The sequence below is a fragment of the Salvelinus namaycush genome, chromosome 30 (assembly GCF_016432855.1).
Source record: "Salvelinus namaycush isolate Seneca chromosome 30, SaNama_1.0, whole genome shotgun sequence".
In the NCBI taxonomy this organism is placed as follows: domain Eukaryota; kingdom Metazoa; phylum Chordata; class Actinopteri; order Salmoniformes; family Salmonidae; genus Salvelinus; species Salvelinus namaycush.
Window position 1 is genome coordinate 6,136,431 of NC_052336.1, and position 26,012 is coordinate 6,162,442.

Below are 26,012 nucleotides of genomic sequence, written 5' to 3' on the forward strand. Positions count from 1 at the left end.
ATACAACACCACTCCTACTGTAGTGTACAACACACAACTCCTACTGTAATACAACACACACTCCTACTGTAGTACAACACACACTCCTACTGTAAATACAACACACACTCCTACTGTAGTACAACACACACTCCTACTGTAATACAACACACACTCCTACTGTAATACAACACACACTCTACTGTAGTACAAAACCACACTCCTACTGTAATACAACACACACTCCTACTGTAATACAACACCACACTCTCGTAGTTACAACACACACTCTACTGTAGTACAACACACCTCTACTGTAGTACAACACACACTCCTACTGTATACAACACACACTCCTACTGTAAGACAACACACACTCCTACTGTAATACAACACACACTCTACTGTAATACAACACACACTCCTACTGTAATACCACACTTACTGTAATACAACACACACTCCTACTGTAGTACAACACACACTCTACTGTAATACAACACACCCTACTGTATACAACACACACCTACTGTAATACAACACACACTCCTCTGTAGTACAAACACAACTCTACTGTAATACAACACACACACTCCTACTGTAGTACAACACACAACTCCTACTGTAAATACAACACAAACTCCTACTGTATAATACAAACACACTCCTACTGTAATACAACACACACTCCTACTGTATACAACACACACTCTACTGGAATACAACACACACTCCTACTGTAATACAACACCACACTCCTCTGTAATACAACACACATCCTACTGTAGTACAACACACCTCCTATGTAGTACAACACACCACTCCTACTGTAATACAACACACACTCCTACTGTAATACAACACACACTCCTACTGTAATACAACACCACACTCCTACTGTAATACAACACACACTCACTGTTAGTACAACACACACTCCTACTGTAGTAAACACACACTCCTACTGTAATACAACACACACTCCTACTGTAATAAAAACACACACTCCTACTGTAGTACACAACACCACTCCTACTGTAATACAACACACACTCCTACTGTAGTACAACACACACACTCTACTGTAATACAAACACACACTCCTAGTAAACAACAACCCTCCTACTGTAATACAACACACACCCTAATGTAGTACAACACACACTCCTACTTGTAGTACACACACACTCTACTGTAATACAACACACACTCCTACTGTAATAACACACACTCCCACCCCTACTGTAATACAACACACACTCCTACTGTAATACAACACACACTCCTACTGTAGTACAACACACACTCCTACTGTAGTACAACACACACTCTACTGTAATACAACACACACTCCTACTGAGAATACAAACACACACCTACTGTAGTACAACACACACTTCCTACTGTAGTACAACACACACTCCTACTGTAGTACAAACACACACTCCTACTGTAATACAACACACACTCCTACTGTAGTACAACACACACTCCTACTGTAAACAACACACCCCTACGTAATACAACAACATCCTACTGTAGTACAAACACACACTCCTACTGTAGTACAACACACACTCCTACTGTAGTACAACACACACTCCTACTGTAGTACAACCACACTCCTACTGTAATACAACACACACTCCTACTGTAGTACAAACACACACTCCTACTGTAGTACAACACACACTCCTACTGTAATACAACACACACTCCTACTGTAGCACAAACACACACTCCTACTGTAGTACAACACACACTCCTACTGTAGTAACAACAACACACTCCTACTGTAATACAAACACACACTCTACTGTAGTACAACACACCACTCCTACTGTAGTACAAACACACTCCTACTGTGTATAAAACACACACTTACTGTAGTACAACACACACTCCTACTGTAGTACAACACACACTCCTACTTGTAGTACAACACACACTCCTACTGTAGTACCAACACACACTCCTACTGTAGATACAACACACACTCCTACTGTATTACTATACAACACACCTACTGTAAACAACACACACTCCTACTGTAATACAACACACCACTCCTACTGTAGTACAACACACTCCTACTGTAGTACAACACACACACTCCTACTGTAATACAACCACACTACTCCTACTGTATAGTACAACACACCATCCTACTGTAATACAACACACATCCTACTGTAGTACAACACACACTCCTACGTTAGTACAACACACACTCCTACTGTAGTACAACACACACTCCTACTGTAATACAACAACACACTCCTACTGTAGTACAACACACACTCCTACTGTAATACAACACACACTCCTACTGTAGTACAACACACACTCCTACTGTAATACAACACACACTCCTACTGTAGTACAACACACACTCCTACTGTAGTACAACACACACTCCTACTGTAGTACAACACACACTCCTACGGTAATACAACACACACTACTGTAATACAACACACACTCCTACTGTAATACAACACACACTCCTACTGTAGTACAACACACACTCCTACTGTAGTACAACACACACTCCTACTGTAATACAACACACACTCCTACTGTAGTACAACACAACTCCTACTGTAGTACAACACACACTCCTACTGTAGACAACACACACTTCTACTGTAGTACAACACACACTCCTACTGTAATACAACACACATCCTACTGTAATACAACACACACTCCTACTGTAATACAACACACACTCCTACTGTAATACAACACACACTCCTACTGTAATACAACACACACTCCTACTGTAGTACAACACACACTCCTACTGTAGTACAACACACACTCCTACTGTAATGCAACACACACTTCTACTGTAGTACAACACACACACTCCTACTGTAGGACAACACACACTCCTACTGTAATACAACACACACTCCTACTGTAATACAACACACACTCCTACTGTAGTACAACACACACTTCTACTGTAATACAACACACACTCCTACTGTAGTACAACACACACTCCTACTGTAATACAACACACACTCCTACTGTAGTACAACACACACTCCTACTGTAGTACAACACACACTTCTACTGTAATACAACACACACTCCTACTGTAATACAACACACACTCCTACTGTAGTACATTACACACTCCTACTGTAGTACAACACACACTCCTACTGTAATACAGCACACACTCCTACTGTAGTACAACACACACTCCTACTGTAGTACAACACACACTCCTACTGTAATACAACACACACTCCTACTGTAGTACAACACACACTCCTACTGTAGTACAACACACACTCCTACTGTAATACAACACACACTCCTACTGTAGTACAACACACACTCCTACTGTAATACAGCACACACTCCTACTGTAATACCGCACTGCTACTGTAATATAATACACACTTCTACTGTAATACAATACACACTCCTACTGTAATACCACACTGCTACTGTAATATAATACACACTTCTACTGTAATACAATACACACCTCTACTGTAATACAACACACACTTCTACTGTAGTAGGCAGGTAGGCGAGCGGTTAAAAGCATTGGGCCAGTAACTGAAAGGTCACTGGTTTGAATCCCGAGCTGACAAAGTGGAAAAATCTGTCATTCTGCCCTTTAGCAAGGCAGTTAACCCCCAACAACAACTGCTCCCCGGGCGCCGATGACGTTGATTAAAGCAGCCCCCCTGCACCTCTCTGATTCAGAGGGGTTGGGTTAAATGCGGAAGACACATTTCGGTATCCCCCTTCCCTTTCCCTAGTATAGCACTTACTCCTACTGTACACAAAATGAACTGTGGTTGTGCTACACTACAGTACCTTGAGAAATAAAATCTATAAACAGTAACCTGAGTGTGACAATAACCAGTCTCTGAGTTGACAGATCTAAGCCCTGTTTAGTACGGCTTGGTGCGTGAGTCTACACACATCTGAAAAAGAACATCTATACGATAACCAAAGCTGACAGACCAGGGAGAATACAACAATTCACATGATGTCTGCATGTCATAGGACATGATCTCACAGCAATAATGAGTAATCTGTAATGTTATGTTGTCCAGGTGGTGTATTGAACACTACTGTACACTCTTAATAATAAAGGTGCTATCTAGAACCATAAAGGGTTCTTCGGCTGTCCCCATAGGATAAGCCTTTGAAGAAGGCCTGGAACCCTTTTGGTTCCAGGTAGACGCTCTTATCCAGAGCGGCTTACAATTAGTGCCTTCATCTTAGGATAGCTAGGTGAGACAACCACATATCACAGTCGTAGCTTGTACATTTTCCCTCAGTAAAGTAGCTATCAGCAAAATTAGTGATGGTAGGAAAAGACAGGTGCAGGCAGTCATGTATCTAATCTTCTGTGTTGTGTTGTGTTGTGTCCAGGTGGTGTATTGAACACTACTGTTGTCATGTAGCTAATGTTCTGTGTTGTGTTGTGTCCAGGTGGTGTATTGAACACTACTGTTGTCATGTAGCTAATGTTCTGTGTTGTGTTGTGTTGTGTCCAGGTGGTGTATTGAACACTACTGTTGTCATGTAGGTAATGTTCTGTGTTGTGTTGTGTTGTGTCCAGGTGGTGTATTGAACACTACTGTTGTCATGTATCTAATCTTCTGTGTTGTGTTGTGTCCAGGTGGTGTATTGAACACTACTGTTGTCATGTAGCTAATCTTCTGTGTTGTGTTGTGTTGTGTCCAGGTGATGTATTAAACACTAGTGTTGTCATGTAGCTAATGTTCTGTGTTGTGTTGTGTCCAGGTGGTGTATTGAACACTACTGTTGTCATGTATCTAATCTTCTGTGTTGTGTTGTGTTGTGTTGTGTCCAGGTGGTGTATTGAACACTACTGTTGTCATGTATCTAATCTTCTGTGTTGTGTTGTGTTGTGTTGTGTCCAGGTGGTGTATTGAACACTACTGTTGTCATGTAGCTAATCTTCTGTGTTGTGTTGTGTTGTGTTGTGTCCAGGTGGTGTATTGAACACTACTGTTGTCATGTAGCTAATCTTCTGTGTTGTGTTGTGTTGTGCCCAGGTGGTGTATTGAACACTACTGTTGTCATGTATCTAATCTTCTGTGTTGTGTTGTGTTGTGTTGTGTCCAGGTGGTGTATTGAACACTACTGTTGTCATGTAGCTAATGTTCTGTGTTGTGTTGTGTTGTGTCCAGGTGGTGTATTGAACACTACTGTTGTCATGTAGCTAATCTTCTGTGTTGTGTTGTGTCCAGGTGGTGTATTGAACACTACTGTTGTCATGTAGCTAATGTTCTGTGTTGTGTTGTGTCCAGGTGGTGTATTGAACACTACTGTTGTCATGTATCTAATGTTCTGTGTTGTGTTGTGTCCAGGTGGTGTATTGAACACTACTGTTGTCATGTATCTAATCTTCTGTGTTGTGTCCAGGTGGTGTATTGAACACTACTGTTGTCATGTATCTAATGTTCTGTGTTGTGTCCAGGTGGTGTATTGAACACTACTGTTGTCATGTATCTAATCTTCTGTGTTGTGTCCAGGTGGTGTATTGAACACTACTGTTGTCATGTATCTAATGTTCTGTGTTGTGTTGTGTCCAGGTGGTGTATTGAACACTACTGTTGTCATGTATCTAATCTTCTGTGTTGTGTCCAGGTGGTGTATTGAACACTACTGTTGTCATGTAGCTAATGTTCTGTGTTGTGTTGTGTTGTGTCCAGGTGGTGTATTGAACACTACTGTTGTCATGTAGCTAATGTTCTGTGTTGTGTTGTGTTGTGTCCAGGTGGTGTACATCACGGCCACCATGCCCTATGTGGTGCTGTTCGTCCTGCTGATCAGAGGCATCACTCTGCCAGGGGCTATGGACGGCATACGGGCCTACCTCCACATCGACTTTAAACAACTCAACGACCCCAAGGTCAGACAGGTCTTTAGAGTACAATACAATGTGTTACTGAAATAATTAATGAAATAATAATGTTACTGCAATATTTCCAATTACTTAAAAAATTCCCAGGTTCCTGGAATCAAGAGAGAATTAACTAGAAATCCGGGATCCACCGAACAAGATTTCTTAAAACCTGGGAATTTTGGAAAAGATACAAGAATTTGTAAACCCTTTTACTGAGAGACACAGCTTCAGAGTGCAGGACAGTGTTACTGCTAGAGCTCCCATAGTCACGTCCAATATGGAAATAAATGTAATTAACTAATTTAGAAACCAAAACATGTGTTAGCTGTTTTTGTAAACAAAGTTGAGGGATAAAAAGATTGGAATAAAAAATCTGGGAGGTCGTGATGTTGCATAATATGCCATATTCAATATAGAACACAGTAAATGAACGGTAAGGAGCACTTTTTGAAAACATGGCCGAGGAATCATATCAGAGACGAGATTATTTAGAGCCAATAGTCAGTAGATAGTCAGTACTCAGGAGAGATTCTGTCAAATGTAGTGCTGTTCTCTGTATCTTATTGTAATGCTATGGGCTCTTTGAGGAGAAATATTTAATATTTTTTTAAGGAATGGGGCAGTTTCTTAATTTCTTTGCTTGATTGAAGAGATAGTAAAGTGTTGGAAAGACAGGGGGGATAGGGGAAGGGTGAGTCAAAGGGCAGTGGGCCGGGGTCAGAGGCTGTCACCGCTGGATCACACAGGCCACAAGGACAAATCTTTGAGAGCAACACATAAAGTATCGTTCTATGTTCCTGCTGTAGGTGTGGATTGATGCTGCTACCCAGATCTTCTACTCATTGGGAGCTGGATTTGGAGTGCTCATTGCATTTGCCAGCTACAATAAATTTGACAACAACTGTTACAGGTAAGACGTATCACTGTGTTGATATCACGGTGCTGTCCTCAGTGCTTCTCTATCATGACCTTACAAGGCTTACATGACCTTCTATAACCCATAACCAGGCAACGAGATAGAACAGATCCTGTGCTTTGTTTAGTTCTCTTAAGGTTTGTCTTTCCTGTTTTAACTGGACAGAAAGGTGATGAGTATCAGGCCAGTGGACCTTCTGGCTTGGAGCTAACAGGATAAGTGCAGGCCATGCTAGGCCAGATGATGGCTATAGCCATAGGCAGTGTTACCTTTCCTGCCATTCTGTCATCCTCTAAACCCCTCACAGAGAAACAGACATTAGACTGTGCGGTCTGCTGATCCTTGTCATCACTAATAGGTTCCTGTGAAAGTGGAGAGGTGGGTGCTGCTATCAGACCCATTCTGCTTAAAAAAAACGTGTGTAGATATATGGTCTCTTTTGTATTCCAGCTGTGTTTGTGTATGTATAGGTCAGTAGGTGTCTCGCTGGCTGCAGTGGTAACAGTACAGTAATGTTTGTCCATGGACCATTGTCCACCCATTCTATAGACCAATTTCCCGGCCGCATCATGAAAAGTTGCATGCGCAGGTTCGCACCAGAAAATGGGCTTGTTTACATTGAAGTGAATATGACCACATCCAACTTCAGACGGAGCTCATGTATTCAGATGGTTATCATCTACAACATCACAGATGTCATCACAGGATTGATTACCTAGCAAACTAGCAAGCCAGCAAGGCAAGGTAAAATATCACAAATAGAGCTAGATAAAGACAGAAGAATAATATACTTGTTGAACACAGCTAATTAGCTATAGCCATCAGTCTTGTGTGTTTTTATGGTCATCACTCACTCACTGCTAAGTTTGTCAAGGTGTATAGCTATCTGCTACAAATCTGTAGGAAACGTTGTGAATTTTCCACCAAAGAAACATATGGTTCTCAGAACAGTATGTGCTAACTGGGTGTCCTGCATCATTCACAGAACATTGTGGGAAGGTTGTATGCAAAATGACTATAGGACTACCATGCTCTCACCAAGCTCTCGGAAACATATGGTTCTCAGAACGTTATGTGTTAGCTGGGTAGTGTTATTGTAGTGTGACGCTGTACAGCCAATTTCCCACTCTTATAGATTACTTATCCTGATCTAAACTCCCCCCCAACACAGCTGAAGGCCTCATGTGTGCTCAGCTGGGCCATATTTGGGAGCTGAATGAGGACTTGTGAAAGTTGGCTGTTACGTCCGTAGATATTCTCAAAGGACATCTGAGTGGGTAGCAGCTGGTTGTATTATTCTCCATATTGTACACAGATGGGACGGTTGAGGTCAGACTGTGGTCCATGTTCTCTCTGTCTGTCTGCTGACTGAACGTGGGTTGATGTCTGCTGACTGATCGTGGGTTACTGTCCACAAACAGTCTTCAGGCTTTCACCTAGTTTGATTTCCAGGTGGGCCTCAAAGGCTCTCAAACAACATCCAGTCCCTCTGGCATCAAAATGGTTAATTCAAACCAATACAACATTAAACACTTTAAAGGGGCAATCAGCAGTTGATGCATCCATTTTTGGACATATTAATGATATGTACTCCTTGATTCTTGAAGAATATAACTTATAAATGCCTCATGAGCTTAGTTCAACTGTCGTACCCCACCAGAACCCAAAATATAAGCTTTGTTTTACTCCAAAGTTTGTAAACAAAGTAAATGTAAACAAACACGATATAGCCTCAAAGCATGGTTTACACTATACGTTTGATATCGTGGATGGTCAGTCCTTGAATCTATAGCTCTGTCTTTGAATTTGAGAGAGGTTACATTTCTCAGCTTCTTACCAAAACAGGGGTGGGGAGGGACTCTTTTTTTATTGTTTCTGTGATGTGGTGAGGTTGGACCCAGGTGCAGAGAAGAGACCAGACGAGGAATCAGTGGTTAAGGATAAACATAAATACTTTACTGAGAAACAGTAGCCGCAGGATCACAGTACACTAGAAAAACAACAACCACTAAGTCGCAAACTCACTCCATAAACAACCGCACACAGTAAACAATTCAAGCTTCTGCAAAGGACCACAGAAAACACACCTCTTTTAACAGGGACACAATCATGAAATAATAAGACACACCTGAGTCCAATAAAAGTCCCTAGGGCGGTCTCTGCTGCCCTCTGGTGCCAGGAGGAACCATGACAGTACCCTCCCTCTAGGAGTGGCTCCAGCCGCGGAGCCATGACGACCACCACGTAGTTGTTTGAAGTCTCTAACAAGACCCGGATCCAGGATGTCCCGAGCAGGCACCCATGCCCGCTCCTCGATACCGTAGCCCTCCCAGTCCACCAGGTACTGCAGGGCAGAGGTGGGACCAAGTCATTGTTTTACAAGTCACAAGTAAGTCTCAAGTCTTAGCACTCAAGTCCCAAGTCAAGTCCCAAGTCAAGACAGGCAAGTATCAAGTCCTAAACTTTGAGTTTCGAGTCCTAAACAAGTCATAATGTGCTCTTCACCAAATGTAATACCATTTTATATTTTTAACAAGAGTAATAGTTAGTATATTACATTTACGCAAATCATGAATGCTTTTAAAAATATCTATATATTTATTACTTTCCAAATAAACGTTATATTTCCATGGAAATACATGGGTAGCCATGAGAAAGACCCCCCCCAATAGTGACTGACTATTGAGGATCGCTATGGGGCGCAATTGGGCGATGTAGGCTTGTACAAAATCGCCCAACCTTAAACACACACACACACACACACACACACACACACACACACACACACACACACACACACACACACACACACACACACACGCACACACGCACACACACACACACACACACACACTCTGTGTGGTTACAGTAGGCTAACGTATGTCAATGGTTTTAGGAACAGCAGTAACATCAGGCAAGATTTAGGCTAACAACTGCCTAGCCAGTTGTAGCTCAATCTTGGGTGCAATGAAGCTTATCCTCAATACTGACAAAACTAAACGAATGTTTTTTTCTAAAGCAAGAATTAGATCTCTGAACTTTTCACCTATTATTACCTGTCAGGGCATTGAGATTGAGACTGTAACCTCATATAAATATCTTGGAATTTTAATTGATGACGGCCTCTCTTTTAAATTGCATATTCAACAACTTACAAAAACATTTAAGCTGAAATTGGGATTTTATTTTAGGAATAAGGCCTGTTTTTCTTTTGAGGCCAGAAGGAGGCTAGTATCAGCTACATTTATGCCTTTCCTAGACTATGGGGATATTTTATATATGAATGCTTCTGCTCAGTGTTTGAGATCAATTGACACCCTTTACCATGGCACTTTGAGATTTATTTTAAACTGCAAAACCCTTACGCACCACTGCACTTTGTATACCAGGGTTGGCTGGCCTTCTCTAGTCACTCGTAGGCTCAGTCACTGGTATACTTTTATTTACAAAGCCATTTTGGGTTTACTACCTTTTTATTTGGGCATTTTTATTGTTCAGAAATGTGGTGGGTACTCTCTTCGTTCGCTGGACTTTATCCTGCTAACTGTTCCAAATGTCCGAACTGAATTTGGTAAAAGGGCTTTTATGTACTCTGCGCCATCGTCTTGGAACGCCTTACAAAATACTTTTAAACTGGAAGAACTTGTCCCGATTGGTATTTTTAAATCACTGATGAATGATCTTGAGACTGATTCCCTGACCTGTCAATGCTTTTTAATTTGCTGTTTTTGATTTTGTTATACTCTATTCTATGGGTTTTACTAGATTACTTGTAGTTTTTCATGTTTTTTGTCTGTAATTTTTGTAATGACTTGGTGCTGCCTAACTTGGCCAGGACGCTCTTGAAAAAGAGATTTTAAATCTAAATGAGCCCTTCCTGGTTAAATAAAGGTTAAATAAAAAAATTAATAAAAAATGATCACGTTCCCGCACTGACTGACTGTGTGGAGGCTCATTAATTTAACGTTACGTTAGCCTACATGCTACACTAGTAAAGTTTTAAATTATATAGCTGTCGGCTATATTAGCCATGACTTACCGTTCTTTGTGCAGCTTCAAATGTCGAACAAAGTTGGAAATTGTTGTGCCTCCGTCTGTAATTTTCTTCCTGCATGTTTTGCAAGTTGCAATCCGTTTTTTTGTTGATACTGCGTCGTCTTTATATCCGAAAATAATAATTTGGGGTATCATCTTTCCAAGGGCTCCATCTCAATTCACCCGCCGACGTTCCTCTGCAACTTTTTCTCAGCTGGCACAATTTGATTGGCTGCTGTCTGATTCAAACTGTAATCCGTTAAATGAAGAGTTGATGTGCTGCACACTTTTTTTTAATAGCATCATTTTTTATATTTGGGCTTGGGGAGGGTACCAAGTCAGGTCGAGTCAAAAGGCTCAAGTCCAAGTCAAGTAACAAGTCATTGGTGTTCAAGTCAAAGTTGAGTTGGAAGTCATCATATTTGTGACTCGAGTCTGACTCGAGTCCAAGTCATGTGACTCGAGTCCACACCTCTGCTGCAGGGTCCCTCGGACTCAAGGAGCCTCCAACAGACGCCGGACCGTGTAAGGCAGGCGGCCATCCACAAGTCGAGGGAGCAGAGGAGCAGGTGTCGGGGGAGAGAATGGACTGGTCCTAACCAGCTTGAGACGGGAGACATGAAAGGAGGGACAGACTCTCATGGACCTGGGAAGTTGGAGATGATAGGTGACCGAGTTGATGCGACTCATGATATTGAATGGTCCTATGTAGCGTAGAGCGAGCTTCCGCGAGTCCAACTTTAAGGGAAGATCACAGGTGGACAGCCACACCCGTTGAACCGGTCGGAGGAGTCGAAGAGGTCTTCAGTGCCGGTTTTCCTGATGTTGGTGTCAGGCAGAGGAGTGGAGCAAGGAGGATCGCGCTCTGATCCAGATGTGGTGACATCGTCAAATGAACGCCTCGGCTGATGGCACCTCCGCTTCGGCCTCTTGTTCAGGAAATAGGGGGCGGCGAACCCGAACTGACACTCAAATGGCGAGTTCAGCAGTGTGTTATGAGCATACTCTGCCCAGATGAGGAACTTGCTCCAGTTGCTGGTTGGCCCGCTCAGTTTGCCCATTCGACTGAGGGTGGAACCCCGAGGAGAGACTCGCCGATCCCCCCAACGGGGAACAGAAGGCCTTACAATACCATACGACAAACTGAGGCCCACGATCTGAGACAGTGTTCGGGGGAACTCCGTGTAGTCAAAAGACATGTATATTCACGAGATCAGCGGTCTCCTTCACTGAAGGCATCTTGGGTAAGGTGACGAAGTGGGCTGCCTTGGAGAACCGATTGACCACCACCAGGATAGTGGTAAGCCCTTGAGATGGAGTTAACCCTGTGATAAAATCTACAGACAGATGAGACCAGGGCCGGCTGGGGATGGGTAGAGGTTGGAGCAACCCGGCCGGTCGCTGACGTGAAGACTTGCTTTGGGCACAGATGGAACAGATGGAACAACAAAGGATCTCACATCCTCCATCATGTTGGGCCACCAGAATTTCCGCCAGTGTCCGATTAACCCTTTGATGCCCAGTTCCTTTATAGGATAGTCCCCATTGTAGTACTTGGGACCAGGCTGATTGCCGGGGTCAGGTTCTTGGGTCTGGGCTTGTCGGACCGTGGTCTCAATACTCCATATCACAGGGGCCACAATGCGTGAGCTGGGGATGACGGGCTCGGGATCCCTCAACTCGTTGGAGACATCATGTTGGAGCGACAGGGCATCTGCCTTCTGATTCTTGGATCCCGGGCGATAGGCTAGTGTAAAATCAAACCTGTTAAAAAAACAGAGCCCGCCTGGCGAGCGTTCAACCTCTTGGCTTCTTGAATGGAGACCAAGTTCTTATGGTCCGTCCAGATCATGAAAGGATGAGGTGCCCTCTCCAACCAGTGTCTCCACCCCTCAAGAGCCCACTTAATTGCCAAGAGCTCCCGGTTGCCTACATCGTAGTTGCGTTCCGCTGGTGAGAACCATTCGGAGAAATAGGCGCATGGGTGCAGTTTATTGTCCTCCTCGTTCCGCTGTGAAAGGACCGCCCCTGCTCCGGTGTCCGAGGCGTCCACCTCCACCACAAAGGGACGAGTCGGATCAGGATGAACGAGGATGGGTCCAGAGGTCAAACGTCCCTTGAGCTCCATGAATGCCCTGTCATCCTCGGGGTCCAGCAAAAATGGGTCTGAGATTTGCGGGTTAGGACTGTGAGAGGCTCTGCACCCGCACCAAAGTTGTATAAAAAACGCCTGTAAAAATTGGAAACCCCAAGGAACCGCTGGACCTGCTTGAGTGAGGTGGGACGGGGCCAGTTAGCGACCGCCTCAATCTTCCATTTGGATCCCTGTGGTAGAGATAATGTGACCCAGGAAGGAATCCTGGGATACGTGGAACTCACACTTCTCTATCTTGACATATAGTGGACTCTGCAGGAGGTGTCTCAGGACTTGGCGGACGTGCAGTATGTGTTCCGTAAGGGTCTTGGAGAAAATCAAGATGTCGTTGAGGTTAACAAAGACGAACCGATTCAACATATCCCTCAGAGTGTCATTGACCAATGCTTGAAAGACTGCCGGTGAGTTCGATAATCTGAAGGGCATGACTAAATACTCATAGTGGCCACTAGGGGTGTTAAAGGCAGTCTTCCATTCATCTCCCTCCCTGATTCTCACCAGATTGTAAGTGTTGCGGAGATCCAGTTTGGTGAAGAATTGGGCCCCTTGGACCAACTCCAATGCGGAGGACATCAGGGATAGGGGGTAACAATTCTTGATTGTAATCTGGTTCAGCCCTCTGTAGTCGATGCAGGGACGCAGGCCTCCATCCTTCTTACATCCACCAGCAGGGGATGTAGAGGAGCGATTGAAACCTGCCTCCAGCGACTCCCGGATGTAATTGTCCATGACTGCTGCTTCAGGGGTCGAGAGGGAATACAGACGACCCCGGGGAGCCTTCGTGCATGCGCCTGTCACACTCCTGTGGGCTCAGACGTGTGCGACCCAGCTGCATGGGATCCTCCATGCTGGGCTCGGTGGCCTTGGGGTGCTCAGGAAACCGGAATTCTGGAGTGGTGTCAAAAGGGGTCTGTCTCCCCTGTTCTCGGTTGTCAATCCTGATTGCCAGCGTTTTCAGGGACTCGACGTCCTCTCCTAGTTCCTGAGCGGGCAGTTCATCTTTGATGGAGTTAGACAGACCCTGGTGACCGTTATACCGCTCAGGGGCTGGGATCTTGGGTTCCTGGTGCAGGTTCCCTGGAGGAACCACGACGACGTCTGTAGCACTGGGCGATGAGACCTGTGCATTGGATCCTCCTGGGTTGGGGGCGTGCCATGGTTGGAGGACTCAGCAAGTGCCAGAAGGTTCCCGGAGATTTGGGAGAGCTGTTCTTGCTGCCGTCCTAACAGTGCTCCTTGGTGGGCTACCACATTCCGGATCTGGGAGATCTCTGCTGGGTCCATGTTGTGGCAGAAGCTTGCTGTGATGTGGTGAGGTTGGACCCAGGGCTTGGTGGTGGGGTGGGGGGTTACGGCAAGACAAGACCCTCAAGACAAGACCCTCAAGACACGACCCAAGATATGGTTCCAATAAAAATGTTGGTTTAGATTGACTATGGTTCAAGGAAGCAGCAGGAAGTCGAAGTGTTAATATGGTGGGTTTATTATTGTTCTTAAACCTGTCCTGGTACTATCATGGTAGCTTTATTTTTCTAAACATGTTTTATGTGTGTGTTCTCTTCCCAACAGGGATGCTATCCTGACCAGCACAGTGAACTGTGTCACCAGCTTCTTTTCAGGGTTTGCCATCTTCTCTGTGCTCGGCTACATGGCCTACAAACACGGAGTCAGGATAGAGGACGTGGCCACCGAAGGTGAAAGGAACCCTACTAGATATGCATGCGCACACACACACACACACACACACACACACACACACACACACACACACACACACACACACACACACACACACACACACACACACACACACACACACACACACACACACACACACACACACACACGAACACACACACAGTAAGTGGTGTGGAGGATGACATGCATAACACACCCAGACCACACACACTCCAACAACACACCCGACTTCATTTAGACCCAGATTCATGACCAAACTGTCCACAGCATAGATACCTCATAAAACACAAAGAAAAAGATAGGAAGATAGACATGCCTTATTAGGAAACATACAGTATAAGGCTATATTGCAGGCTACCCACAGTATTCTCTTTTCCCTGGTCAGCCCCCAGAGTGCTGTGTTTGTATGGTGGATCCACCCAGGCTATGACTCAGCTAGGACAGACTCAACACATGAACAGTCCCTGTCTGACCCTGAGAAGAGCGAGGGGAGTCACCTGCTCTAAGGGAGGACAGGATTCTGACAACACCCAGCAGTCAGTCATCTACACACCATTTAGAGAGTTTCAAACCCAGTCAAAACATCTATAAATTCATCATGGAACTAAACATTCCTCAAGCTTACTGTTACTGCTCACTGAATCAAACAACTTAAAGGAAAGATTCACCCATTTTGAATGTTATACCGTTTTTGTTAATCTATAAGCAATTTCATGTTTTCATGTATATCTGAGCTACTGCCATTCAAGCAGGCAGAAATATGGCCAGCATGACAAGTGATGCAAAACTCGTCATACCGGCTGTATTTCTGCCTGCTTGTACGGCAATAGCTCAGATACACATGAAAACATGAAATGATCCCAGGAATCGATTGAACATTGCTCAGTGATGCACAAAAATGATATAACATTCAAAATGGGTGAATCATCCCTTTAAGAATGAGCAGCAACGTGCAATGCTTTTAATATAATTGATTGCAACAGTAGCTGAGAGGCTCTAGGGTTCAGATGGAATTGAAATACCAGAGAACATTTCAAACTGTTTTTTTAAGGCAAACAGTTTCCAAGAAGTCACATAAATACTGGCCTGCTGTGGAGAGGGGTTGGCAGACATACAAAAAGAATGGGATCTGTTAAAAATCTGCTTTGCTTTCTAGTTCTTCTGTCTTCTACTTGCCACTGTCTCTAGGTGTCTGTCATTTCGTTGTCATCTTATATCCTCACTTCTATCTTTCTCCATCCGCTCCTCCTTCTTTCACTTTCCTTTCCATTGTTAAATCATCTCTTATTTCCTCTAAAACGACCTTGTGGACAGGGTCAAGCTCAGGACAAAGAAGTTATACATCAACATCCCACCCAACAATTTACTGTTTTATTTCATCATCCCACCAAACAAGGCACCGTTTTATAGACTGATGGTAATCATTTGGCTCTGGTATGTCCTATCACAAGTGTCTCTATCTGTGTATCTTTGTGTGAGTGCAGGTGCAGGACTGGTGTTCATCATCTATCCTGAGGCCATCTCCACCCTGCCTGGATCTACCTTCTGGGCCATAGTATTCTTCATCATGCTGCTGACTCTGGGCATCGACAGCTCTGTGAGTTACTGGCCCTCCTCAGGGTTGAATGACTACATGCTATGTCCCACCACAGGGCACATATGGCTACTGACCATTTGTTTCTATCTTATGGTGGGTTTATCTGATCTATCTAGTGGATTTATAGTATGTGAAGATTAGAATACTATATAATCTCCTCCACTCTCTCTCTCTCTCTCTCTCTCTCTCTCTCTCTCTCTCTCTCTCTCTCTCTCTCTCTCTCTCTCTCTCTGTCTCTTTCTCTCTCTTTCTCTGTCTCTCTCTGTCCCTCTCGCTCTCCCTCGCTCTGTCTCTCTCTGCATTATTCTACTTTCCCATGGTTGCAGTGAGTGCTCTAGGTATTGTCTAGACTAGAGGCAGTGTGGGAAGGCAGTTGTTTTGACTGTTACCCAATAACCATGAAGCATGAGGTGGAAAATCACATGTACCGCAACCTGAAACACAGGAAAACTTTGTTCACAGAGATTTACATTTTTCCTCATTCAATATCTCAGTTACACAAGGTGATAATTTACTGTAAATGAAGAGAGAAAGGAAATTCCACAGCAGGGGAACATTTTATTTTACAGTAGTAGTCATGCCCAATGTAGCACTGCACTAAGAATGCTAGGTCTGATCATTTATATTCTAGGCCAAAGGTATTCTGTTTGGGTGCGAAGACTTTGTGTGATTCTGTTACATTGCTGCTGTAGGCACTATGGTTAATATGTTTGTGCCACTGAATCATCCTAATGTCTGTCTGTCTGTCTGTCTGTCTGTCTGTCTGTCTGTCTGTCTGTCTGTCTGTCTGTCTGTCTGTCTGTCTGTCTGTCTGTCTGTCTGTCTGTCTGTCTGTCTGTCTGTCTGTCTGTCTGTCTGTCTGTCTGTCTGTCTGTCTGTCTGTCTGTCTGTCTGTCTGTCTGTCTGTCTGTCTGTCTGTCTTCTAGATGGGCGGTATGGAGGCAGTCATCACAGGACTGTCAGACGACTTCAAGATCCTGAAGAGGAACAGGAAGCTGTTCACCTTCGCCACGGCATTCGGAACCTTCCTTGTCGCGCTCTTCTGCATCACTAATGTGAGGTCACTTCCTGTTCCTCTGAGTCACATATGATTTTCATAGTTGTCATATGATTGCATAAATCAAACCAAAGAGACACAAGATAGAGTGTGCCTCTGTGATTTAGGTGGATCAGTCACAGCAAAGACAGAAAAGGGAAAGCCCTGTCCAACCATGTGAAGTATTGTTATTGACTGACTGGATAAGCTTTGTTTCATGCTTATCCTTGTCAGCTCACAGTAGTTAACTGCAGCCAGGTTGCCCTCAGTAACATCTGCAACAACCTTTTGTCATTGTGTCTCTGTATCTGTCTCTCTCTCTCTGTCTGTCAGGGAGGTATATATGTGCTGACTTTGTTGGATAACTACGCGGCGGGGACCTCCATCTTGTTTGGGGTGCTGATTGAGGCCATTGGGGTGTCCTGGTTCTACGGTATGTATAATCGGTCCCCCTTAGCCTAGTACAGAGGCACATACTAATGCTGACTTCTTACTGTGGTGAACCTGCTTATCTACTGTACCTTTCCTCATCCTCTTCTGTTGTTCATTAGAGCCCAGCCCTTTGTTCTGTCCATCCCTCCATCACCCCACCCTCCATCACCCCCTGCCCACAGTTGCCCTCTCCTGGCCTGCCCTCTCCTCCGCTGGGCTCTCTCAACCTCCCTAACTCCCTGGCATCTTCACTACCCAGGCCCTGCAGCTACACCTGACCTTTACTGGCAGTGTAGAGACACCGTGCTTCCCTTCCTTAGACCTCCACTGTTAACCCCCTTTCTCCATCTCTCCCAATACTCCTCTTTCCATTTCTCCATACACTCCCTCCCTCCTCTTATCTTCTAGACTGCCTCTCTTCACTAATAGATCTCCATCTCTCCCAATACTCCTCTCCTCTGCTCCCTCTCCATGTCTTCAGCTTTCCATACACTCCCCTCCTTCCCTACACCTCCTGCCTTCTCCCTTCCTCCCTGCTCCCTTCCACTCCTCTCCATCCCTCCATCTCTCCATACACTCCCATTGTCAGACAGTAGATTGCAGCCGTCATAAAGTAGGCCACAGCCAGAGCCACACACAGACCACTGATGGGAGGCTAACTACTGACTGTCTCCCTTGGTGGGGGTCAGAGGAGTGAGAGGGAGGGGAGGGTAACTACTGACTGTCTCGCATGGTGGAGGTCAGAGGAGTGAGAGGGAGGGGAGGCTAACTACTGACAGAGATAATACTGTACGTCGACAAGATGACTTGTGCTTTATCTTTAAACTACAGCCCATCAATGTACACCATGATTTATAATCAGCATTAACTGTTGAAACTGAACCTCATGAGGTGAGACAGACAGAGCACCCCAGATGCTGAGCTGTTGTAGGGAGGAGATAAACGGAGAGGGTCTTCTTGTAGATGTTAACAGGCCTGGGCTGCCCTGATAAAGAAACATTATGCCCAAGCTATAGAAACATCATGGTTGTGTACCGAATGGCACCATATTCCCTATATAGTGTACTACTTTTTGGTCAAAAGTAGTGTACTATATAGTGCCGTTTGGGACACAGTCCATCTCCTTATAGGCAGACTTAACCCTGTGTGAAATTATAATATAACATATTTGGAAGGCTCAGAGACTTTTATGAAACAGATATCATTGAGCTGCATTTTTACTGCTGTGTGAACTCATAATTATACAAGAAATTGGAGTTGTGTGCCATGAAGCTCTTTCTCAGCCAATGCTCCACCTGTTATGTATGGAAATTGATGAGAGGAGCGTTAGTTCTCCTGTGAACTTGAGACATCAGAAGCAAAGCGGAGTGTGGGTCTGACCTGGGTACAAATAGTATTTGTTTTCTTTAAAGTACGTTGAGTATTTGATTCAACCTTCCCGTAGTGCCAGATGGGCAGGGTTTCTACTTTCGGGACTATTGGTTGTATTGCACCGGGCAAGCTCAATCAAGCTCAGCTTCAGTGTTTGTAAGGAAACAAGTACTATTTGAACCCAGGTCTGCAGTGGGTTTATGGGTCTGGTTGTGTGTGCGTGAGTTCATGCCCTGGTCTTCTGCCCTGTGTTTCCTCTCCAGGCGTGGACCGCTTCAGTGAGGATATCGAGCGCATGATGGGCTTCAAGCCAGGTCTCTACTGGAGGCTGTGCTGGAAGTTTGTCAGCCCCACCTTCCTACTGGTAAGACCCCCGGGGGGCAAGAAAGGGCTGGTTGGGGGACTGTGGTGGGGTGGAAGCCTTTGGCATGGTGCTGGGGGTGGGGATGGGAGGGCAAAGTACCTGACACAAGCCTAAGGTATTAAACATACTGTAGGAATCATGATCTATGGTATGTCATTGTGCTTGAAGGAGGAAATTTGGAAATTCACAACAGAGGTTTCTTAATTGTTACTGGCTACCATATACTGTACTATAGTCTTTTTAAACTCCTATTGTGTGCCAGCAATTCATAATTTGCCACAGGAAATATGTTTTCCTGTTATATTTGTTCCCCTCCATGTTAGAAGTACTGTATCTCCAAGAATAGATTAGCATCACATGAACTCTGCATGAAAACTGATTCAACTACAATATAACTATGTTTGAACATCTTGGTCATACTGTTATAATCTCAACCCAGCACAGCCAGAAGAGGACTGCCCCCCCCAGAGCCTGGTTCCTCTGTAGGTTTCTTCCTAGGTTCCTGCCTTTCTAGGGAGTTTTTCCTAGCCACCGTGCTTCTACATCTGCTTTGCTTGCTGTTTGGGGTTTTAGGCTGGGTTTCTGTACAGCACTTTGAGATATCGGATGATGTAAAAAGGGCTTTATAAATACATTTGATTGTTTGAACTACAATTTACTGAACATATTGATTTACAGAATGTTCAGTGCACTAGGAATTAGTTAAGGATGTTGTCGTGTCTTTGGCATCATTAAAGTGAAGACTTATTTTATCAAATCAATTCTCTGTAATTATAATTACATGATTAAACTAATCATGTAAATGTAATTAACTAGGAAGTCAGGGCACCAAGGAAAATCTTCAGATTACAAAGTTATAATTTTCCTAATATAACTTTTCAGATATTTTAATATCTGATCAATTAGTCTTCTAATTAATGAATTATTCTTTACCTCACGTTAGTCTCATTCCAAACGAACCCAGTCTTTGCTATGAATCATCCATACATCAATTGTCTTAATAATTTATTTACTAACTAACTAAATAATCACAGAAATGCATAACAAACAAACAAACAGTAGATATGGTTACAAGGAAATGATAGGGGATGTGCCCTAGTGGGCTAAACCGGTATGGAGGCTTGGTAGACAAAGAGACTGAGAAGGGCACGAAAGACAAAAGACTCTACACAGTTGATAATTATAATAATTGAAATGCTAATCCTTTGCACATGAACGCTCACTCATTCGGGAATAATTGCAATCAATATATATATTTACGCTCAGTGTGTCATCGTGATCTCTGTTGGAATCGTCCTTTTCTGTTGGAAAGTTCATCCGAGATTCTCTCTGCGTCGCTGGAGTCTGGTTAGAATGTATACTTCAGAGTAACATTCAGAAATGTTCTTATAGAATAGATGTTTCGGTGGTTGTCAGTCTTCGCATATAATGGTACATAATTCCTAGCTGCAGACTAGTAATTAGTATAGAAGATTTGCTCTTATTCTGTCGGTATCGATAGTCTCAGAGTGTAACCACGTGGTATGGTTAAGAATTCAGCAACCGAGGAATGTATGGTCTCTACTCAAACCTTAGCCCTCTCGGTAATCGAGGTACGCTTGGTCGAAAGTGGGCTTCTCTAGGTGGAGGTTTTATTCGGAACAGCAGAAAAGGCTGTCCAATGATGCCAGATCAATGTCTGTGCTCGTGGGGCGGGCCAATGACTTAGTTAACTTTAAAGGGAATTGGATTCTCTTTCATTAAACAGTTTAAAATCGCATTACATAATTTCACAAATAGTTTAATATTTACTCATTCATTTTATACAATAATTAGATGCAAATCTCATAACGGAGACTCTTGTATAAACAGAGTTATGGTAATGTGGCTGTATTGTCTCTCAATGAGGTCACAAACTTTAAACAAAACGGACCAGGTCGTAGCTGGCTTCTCCACCGACCGTTTACACATTCTCCAAAACATGGATATTGTTCAGTTCTCAAGTTCTGTGATGTAGAAGAAGTTCCTTTGTTCTACTGTGAAACTCTCTCTCTCTATACTGCATGAGGGAAAGAGTCTCCTCCAGGAATTTACGACCTGAGATAACAGAGCTTGGGTGTAGGGGGAAGAGAGAGGTGGTGAGAGAGAGAGAGAGAGAGAGAGTTGGTGCTTGCTATATCCAAAGAGGGCCACGTCATGACAATGTGTAGGTCTCTATATTTTATAATATTAGAAATATGCTATGTCAATGAAGCACAGATACTGTATGGGTTTGTATAGATAAGGAATACCAAAAGCACATTATCTGTCTTGGTGGGAAATGTTGTTATTCCCTTAATGCTTTTACATTGATTATGATCAGTCATAAATCAATATTCTTCCTTCCATATGGGAAGTTTATATGTTTTATATGGCAAACAGGAAATAAAAAGAGCAGAGGAAGATTGAAAGCCAGGAAAGAGGTAGATTAGATTGTAAGCCAATATATCACCATGATCTTTAAACCTTATGTCTGAGGAGAGCTATCATTGTTTAGTTTTAATGTGTAGTGTATGCTACCATAGTTCTGCTAGCCTTACCTCCAGAAGCAAGGCAGAAACAGCTAATATCAGGAAGATAGCATGCAACTTTGGCTGTTGCATAGATTGCATTTGTAGAAGAAGGACATAGAAGAATGTTGTTGGCCTTTGATATTCAGTTGGAGACGAGGAAGAGACACTTCCCTGACCTTCCAGGGTTGTATTATAACTACTAGTGATGTTTGCTGCTCTCTGGGGCAACAGTTACAAAGCTACAGAGCTACAGTTCAGTGGTGATGGGCCTCCAGTCTCTAGTCTACAGCAGCCTGGTGAACCAGAGTACTTACAGTGAAAGTCTACTACAGTATGTTCAAACCCCAGAGGGAGCGACCATGCCCTAGTCTGTTCTATTCAACTCAATTTCATCTCTGCAATGCTTACATTATTTTGTCAAAATGAACAGTGGCGGAGTGGAGGAGGAGTATTCGTTATTTCTACAGAAGCTCTGTATGATGTCTCGTTGGGAATATTATAACCACTCTGTTGTTTTTTCTCCTCTCCTTACTTTGTGGTGATAGCCAGCATCAAGACCTAGCAGATATGTTGTTTCTCCTGTCCTCAGTTTATATGGTGACCTAGCTAGCCGTTCTGTTGTTTCTCCTGTCCTCTGTTTATATGGTGACCTAGCGAACTGTTCTGTTGTTTCTCCTGTCCTCAGTTTATATGGTGACCTAGCTAAACGTTCTGTTGTTTCTCCTGTCCTCAGTTTATATGGTGACCTAGCGAACTGTTCTGTTGTTTCTCCTGTCCTCAGTTTATATGGTGACCTAGCTAACCGTTCTGTTGTTTCTCCTGTCCCCAGTTTATATGGTGACCTAGCTAAACGTTCTGTTGTTTCTCCTGTCCTCAGTTTATATGGTGACCTAGCGAACTGTTCTGTTGTTTCTCCTGTCCTCAGTTTATATGGTGACCTAGCTAACCGTTCTGTTGTTTATCCTGTCCTCAGTTTATATGGTGACCTAGCTAACAGTTATGTTGTTTCTCCTGTCCTCAGTTTATATGGTGACCTAGCTAACCGTTCTGTTGTTTATCCTGTCCTCAGTTTATATGGTGACCTAGCTAACAGTTATGTTGTTTCTCCTGTCCTCAGTTTATATGGTGACCTAGCTAACCATTCTGTTGTTTCTCCTGTCCCCAGTTTATATGGTGACCTAGCTAACGGTTCTGTTGTTTCTCCTGTCCTCAGTTTATATGGTGACCTAGCTAACCATTCTGTTGTTTCTCCTGTCCCCAGTTTATATGGTGACCTAGCTAACCGTTCTGTTGTTTCTCCTGTCCTCAGTTTATATGGTGACCTAGCTAACCGTTCTGTTGTTTCTCCTGTCCTCAGTTTATATGGTGACCTAGCTAACCGTTCTGTTGTTTCTCCTGTCCTCAGTTTATATGGTGACATAGCTAACCGTTCTGTTGTTTCTCCTGTCCTCAGTTTATATGGTGAACTAGCTAACCGTTCTGTTGTTTCTCCTGTCCTCAGTTTATATGGTGACCTAGCTAACCATTCTGTTGTTTCTCCTGTCCCCAGTTTATATGGTGACCTAGCTAACCATTCTGTTGTTTCTCCTGTCCCCAGTTTATATGGTGACCTAGCTAACAGTTCTGTTGTTTCTCCTGTCCCCAGTTTATATGGTGACCTAGCTAACGGTTCTGTTGTTTCTCCTGTCCCCAGTTTATATGGTGACCTAGCTAACGGTTCTGTTGTTTCTCCTGTCCTCAGTTTATATGGTGACCTAGCTAACCGTTCTGTTGATTCTAATGTCCCCTGTTTATATGGTGACCTAGCTAACCGTTCGGTTGTTTCTCCTGTCCCCAGTTTATATGGTGACCTAGCTAACAGTTCTGTTGATTCTCCTGTCCTCAGTTTATATGGTGACCTAGCTAACCATTCTGTTGTTTTTCCTTTCCCCAGTTTATATGGCGACCTAGCTAACCGTTCTGTTGTTTCTCCTGTCCTCAGTTTATATGGTGACCTAGCTAACAGTTCTGTTGATTCTCCTGTCCCCAGTTTATATGGTGACCTAGCTAACCGTTCTGTTGTTTCTCCTGTCCTCAGTTTATATGGTGACCTAGCTAACGGTTCTGTTGTTTCTCCTGTCCTCAGTTTATATGGTGACCTAGCTAACCATTCTGTTGTTTCTCCTGTCCCCAGTTTATATGGTGACCTAGCTAACGGTTCTGTTGTTTCTCCTGTCCTCAGTTTATATGGTGACCTAGCTAACCATTCTGTTGTTTCTCCTGTCCCCAGTTTATATGGTGACCTAGCTAACCGTTCTGTTGTTTCTCCTGTCCTCAGTTTATATGGTGACCTAGCTAACCGTTCTGTTGTTTCTCCTGTCCTCAGTTTATATGGTGACCTAGCTAACCGTTCTGTTGTTTCTCCTGTCCTCAGTTTATATGGTGACATAGCTAACCGTTCTGTTGTTTCTCCTGTCCTCAGTTTATATGGTGAACTAGCTAACCGTTCTGTTGTTTCTCCTGTCCTCAGTTTATATGGTGACCTAGCTAACCATTCTGTTGTTTCTCCTGTCCCCAGTTTATATGGTGACCTAGCTAACCATTCTGTTGTTTCTCCTGTCCCCAGTTTATATGGTGACCTAGCTAACAGTTCTGTTGTTTCTCCTGTCCCCAGTTTATATGGTGACCTAGCTAACGGTTCTGTTGTTTCTCCTGTCCCCAGTTTATATGGTGACCTAGCTAACGGTTCTGTTGTTTCTCCTGTCCTCAGTTTATATGGTGACCTAGCTAACCGTTCTGTTGATTCTAATGTCCCCTGTTTATATGGTGACCTAGCTAACCGTTCGGTTGTTTCTCCTGTCCCCAGTTTATATGGTGACCTAGCTAACAGTTCTGTTGATTCTCCTGTCCTCAGTTTATATGGTGACCTAGCTAACCATTCTGTTGTTTTTCCTTTCCCCAGTTTATATGGCGACCTAGCTAACCGTTCTGTTGTTTCTCCTGTCCTCAGTTTATATGGTGACCTAGCTAACAGTTCTGTTGATTCTCCTGTCCCCAGTTTATATGGTGACCTAGCTAACCGTTCTGTTGTTTCTCCTGTCCTCAGTTTATATGGTGACCTAGCTAACGGTTCTGTTGTTTCTCCTGTCCTCAGTTTATATGGTGACCTAGCTAACCATTCTGTTGTTTCTCCTGTCCCCAGTTTATATGGTGACCTAGCTAACCGTTCTGTTGTTTCTCCTGTCCTCAGTTTATATGGTGACCTAGCTAACAGTTCTGTTGTTTCTCCTGTCCCCAGTTTATATGGCGACCTAGCTAACCATTCTGTTGATTCTCCTGTCCCCAGTTTATATGGTGACCTAGCTAACAGTTCTGTTGTTTCTCATGTCCCCAGTTTATATGGTGACCTAGCTAACCGTTCTGTTCTTTCTCCTGTCCCCAGTTTATATGGCGACCTAGCTAACCGTTCTGTTGTTTCTCCTGTCCTCAGTTTATATGGTGACCTAGCTATCCGTTCTGTTGTTTCTCCTGTCCCCAGTTTATATGGTGACCTAGCTAACCGTTCTGTTGTTTCTCCTGTCCCCAGTTTATATGGTGACCTAGCTAACAGTTCTGTTGTTTCTCCTGTCCTCAGTTTATATGGTGACCTAGCTAACCATTCTGTTTTCTCCTGTCCCCAGTTTATATGGTGACCTAGCTAACCATTCTGTTATTTCTCCTGTCCCCAGTTTATATGGTGACCTAGCTAACCGTTCTGTTGTTTCTCCTGTCCTCAGTTTATATGGTGACCTAGCTAACCATTCTGTTGTTTCTCCTGTCCTCAGTTTATATGGTGACCTAGCTAACCATTCTGTTGTTTCTCCTGTCCTCAGTTTATATGGTGACCTAGCTAACCATTCTGTTGTTTCTCCTGTCCTCAGTTTATATGGTGACCTAGCTAACCATTCTGTTGTTTCTCCTGTCCTCAGTTTATATGGTGACCTAGCTAACCATTCTGTTGTTTCT

General features: G+C 43.7%; 1 protein-coding gene across 1 annotated transcript in view; it reads left to right on the plus strand.

Moving 5' to 3' along the window:
• The window catches only part of LOC120025183 (sodium-dependent noradrenaline transporter-like), an 80,243-nt gene that overhangs the window by 47,887 nt on the left and 6,344 nt on the right, over nucleotides 1-26,012 (plus strand). The window contains exons 5-11 of the mRNA XM_038969636.1: nucleotides 5,765-5,899; nucleotides 6,700-6,803; nucleotides 14,569-14,693; nucleotides 16,182-16,294; nucleotides 17,221-17,349; nucleotides 17,664-17,763; nucleotides 19,397-19,497. Of these exons, the coding sequence (XP_038825564.1) occupies nucleotides 5,765-5,899; nucleotides 6,700-6,803; nucleotides 14,569-14,693; nucleotides 16,182-16,294; nucleotides 17,221-17,349; nucleotides 17,664-17,763; nucleotides 19,397-19,497 (807 nt within the window). The remainder of the gene's footprint in view (nucleotides 1-5,764; nucleotides 5,900-6,699; nucleotides 6,804-14,568; nucleotides 14,694-16,181; nucleotides 16,295-17,220; nucleotides 17,350-17,663; nucleotides 17,764-19,396; nucleotides 19,498-26,012) is intronic.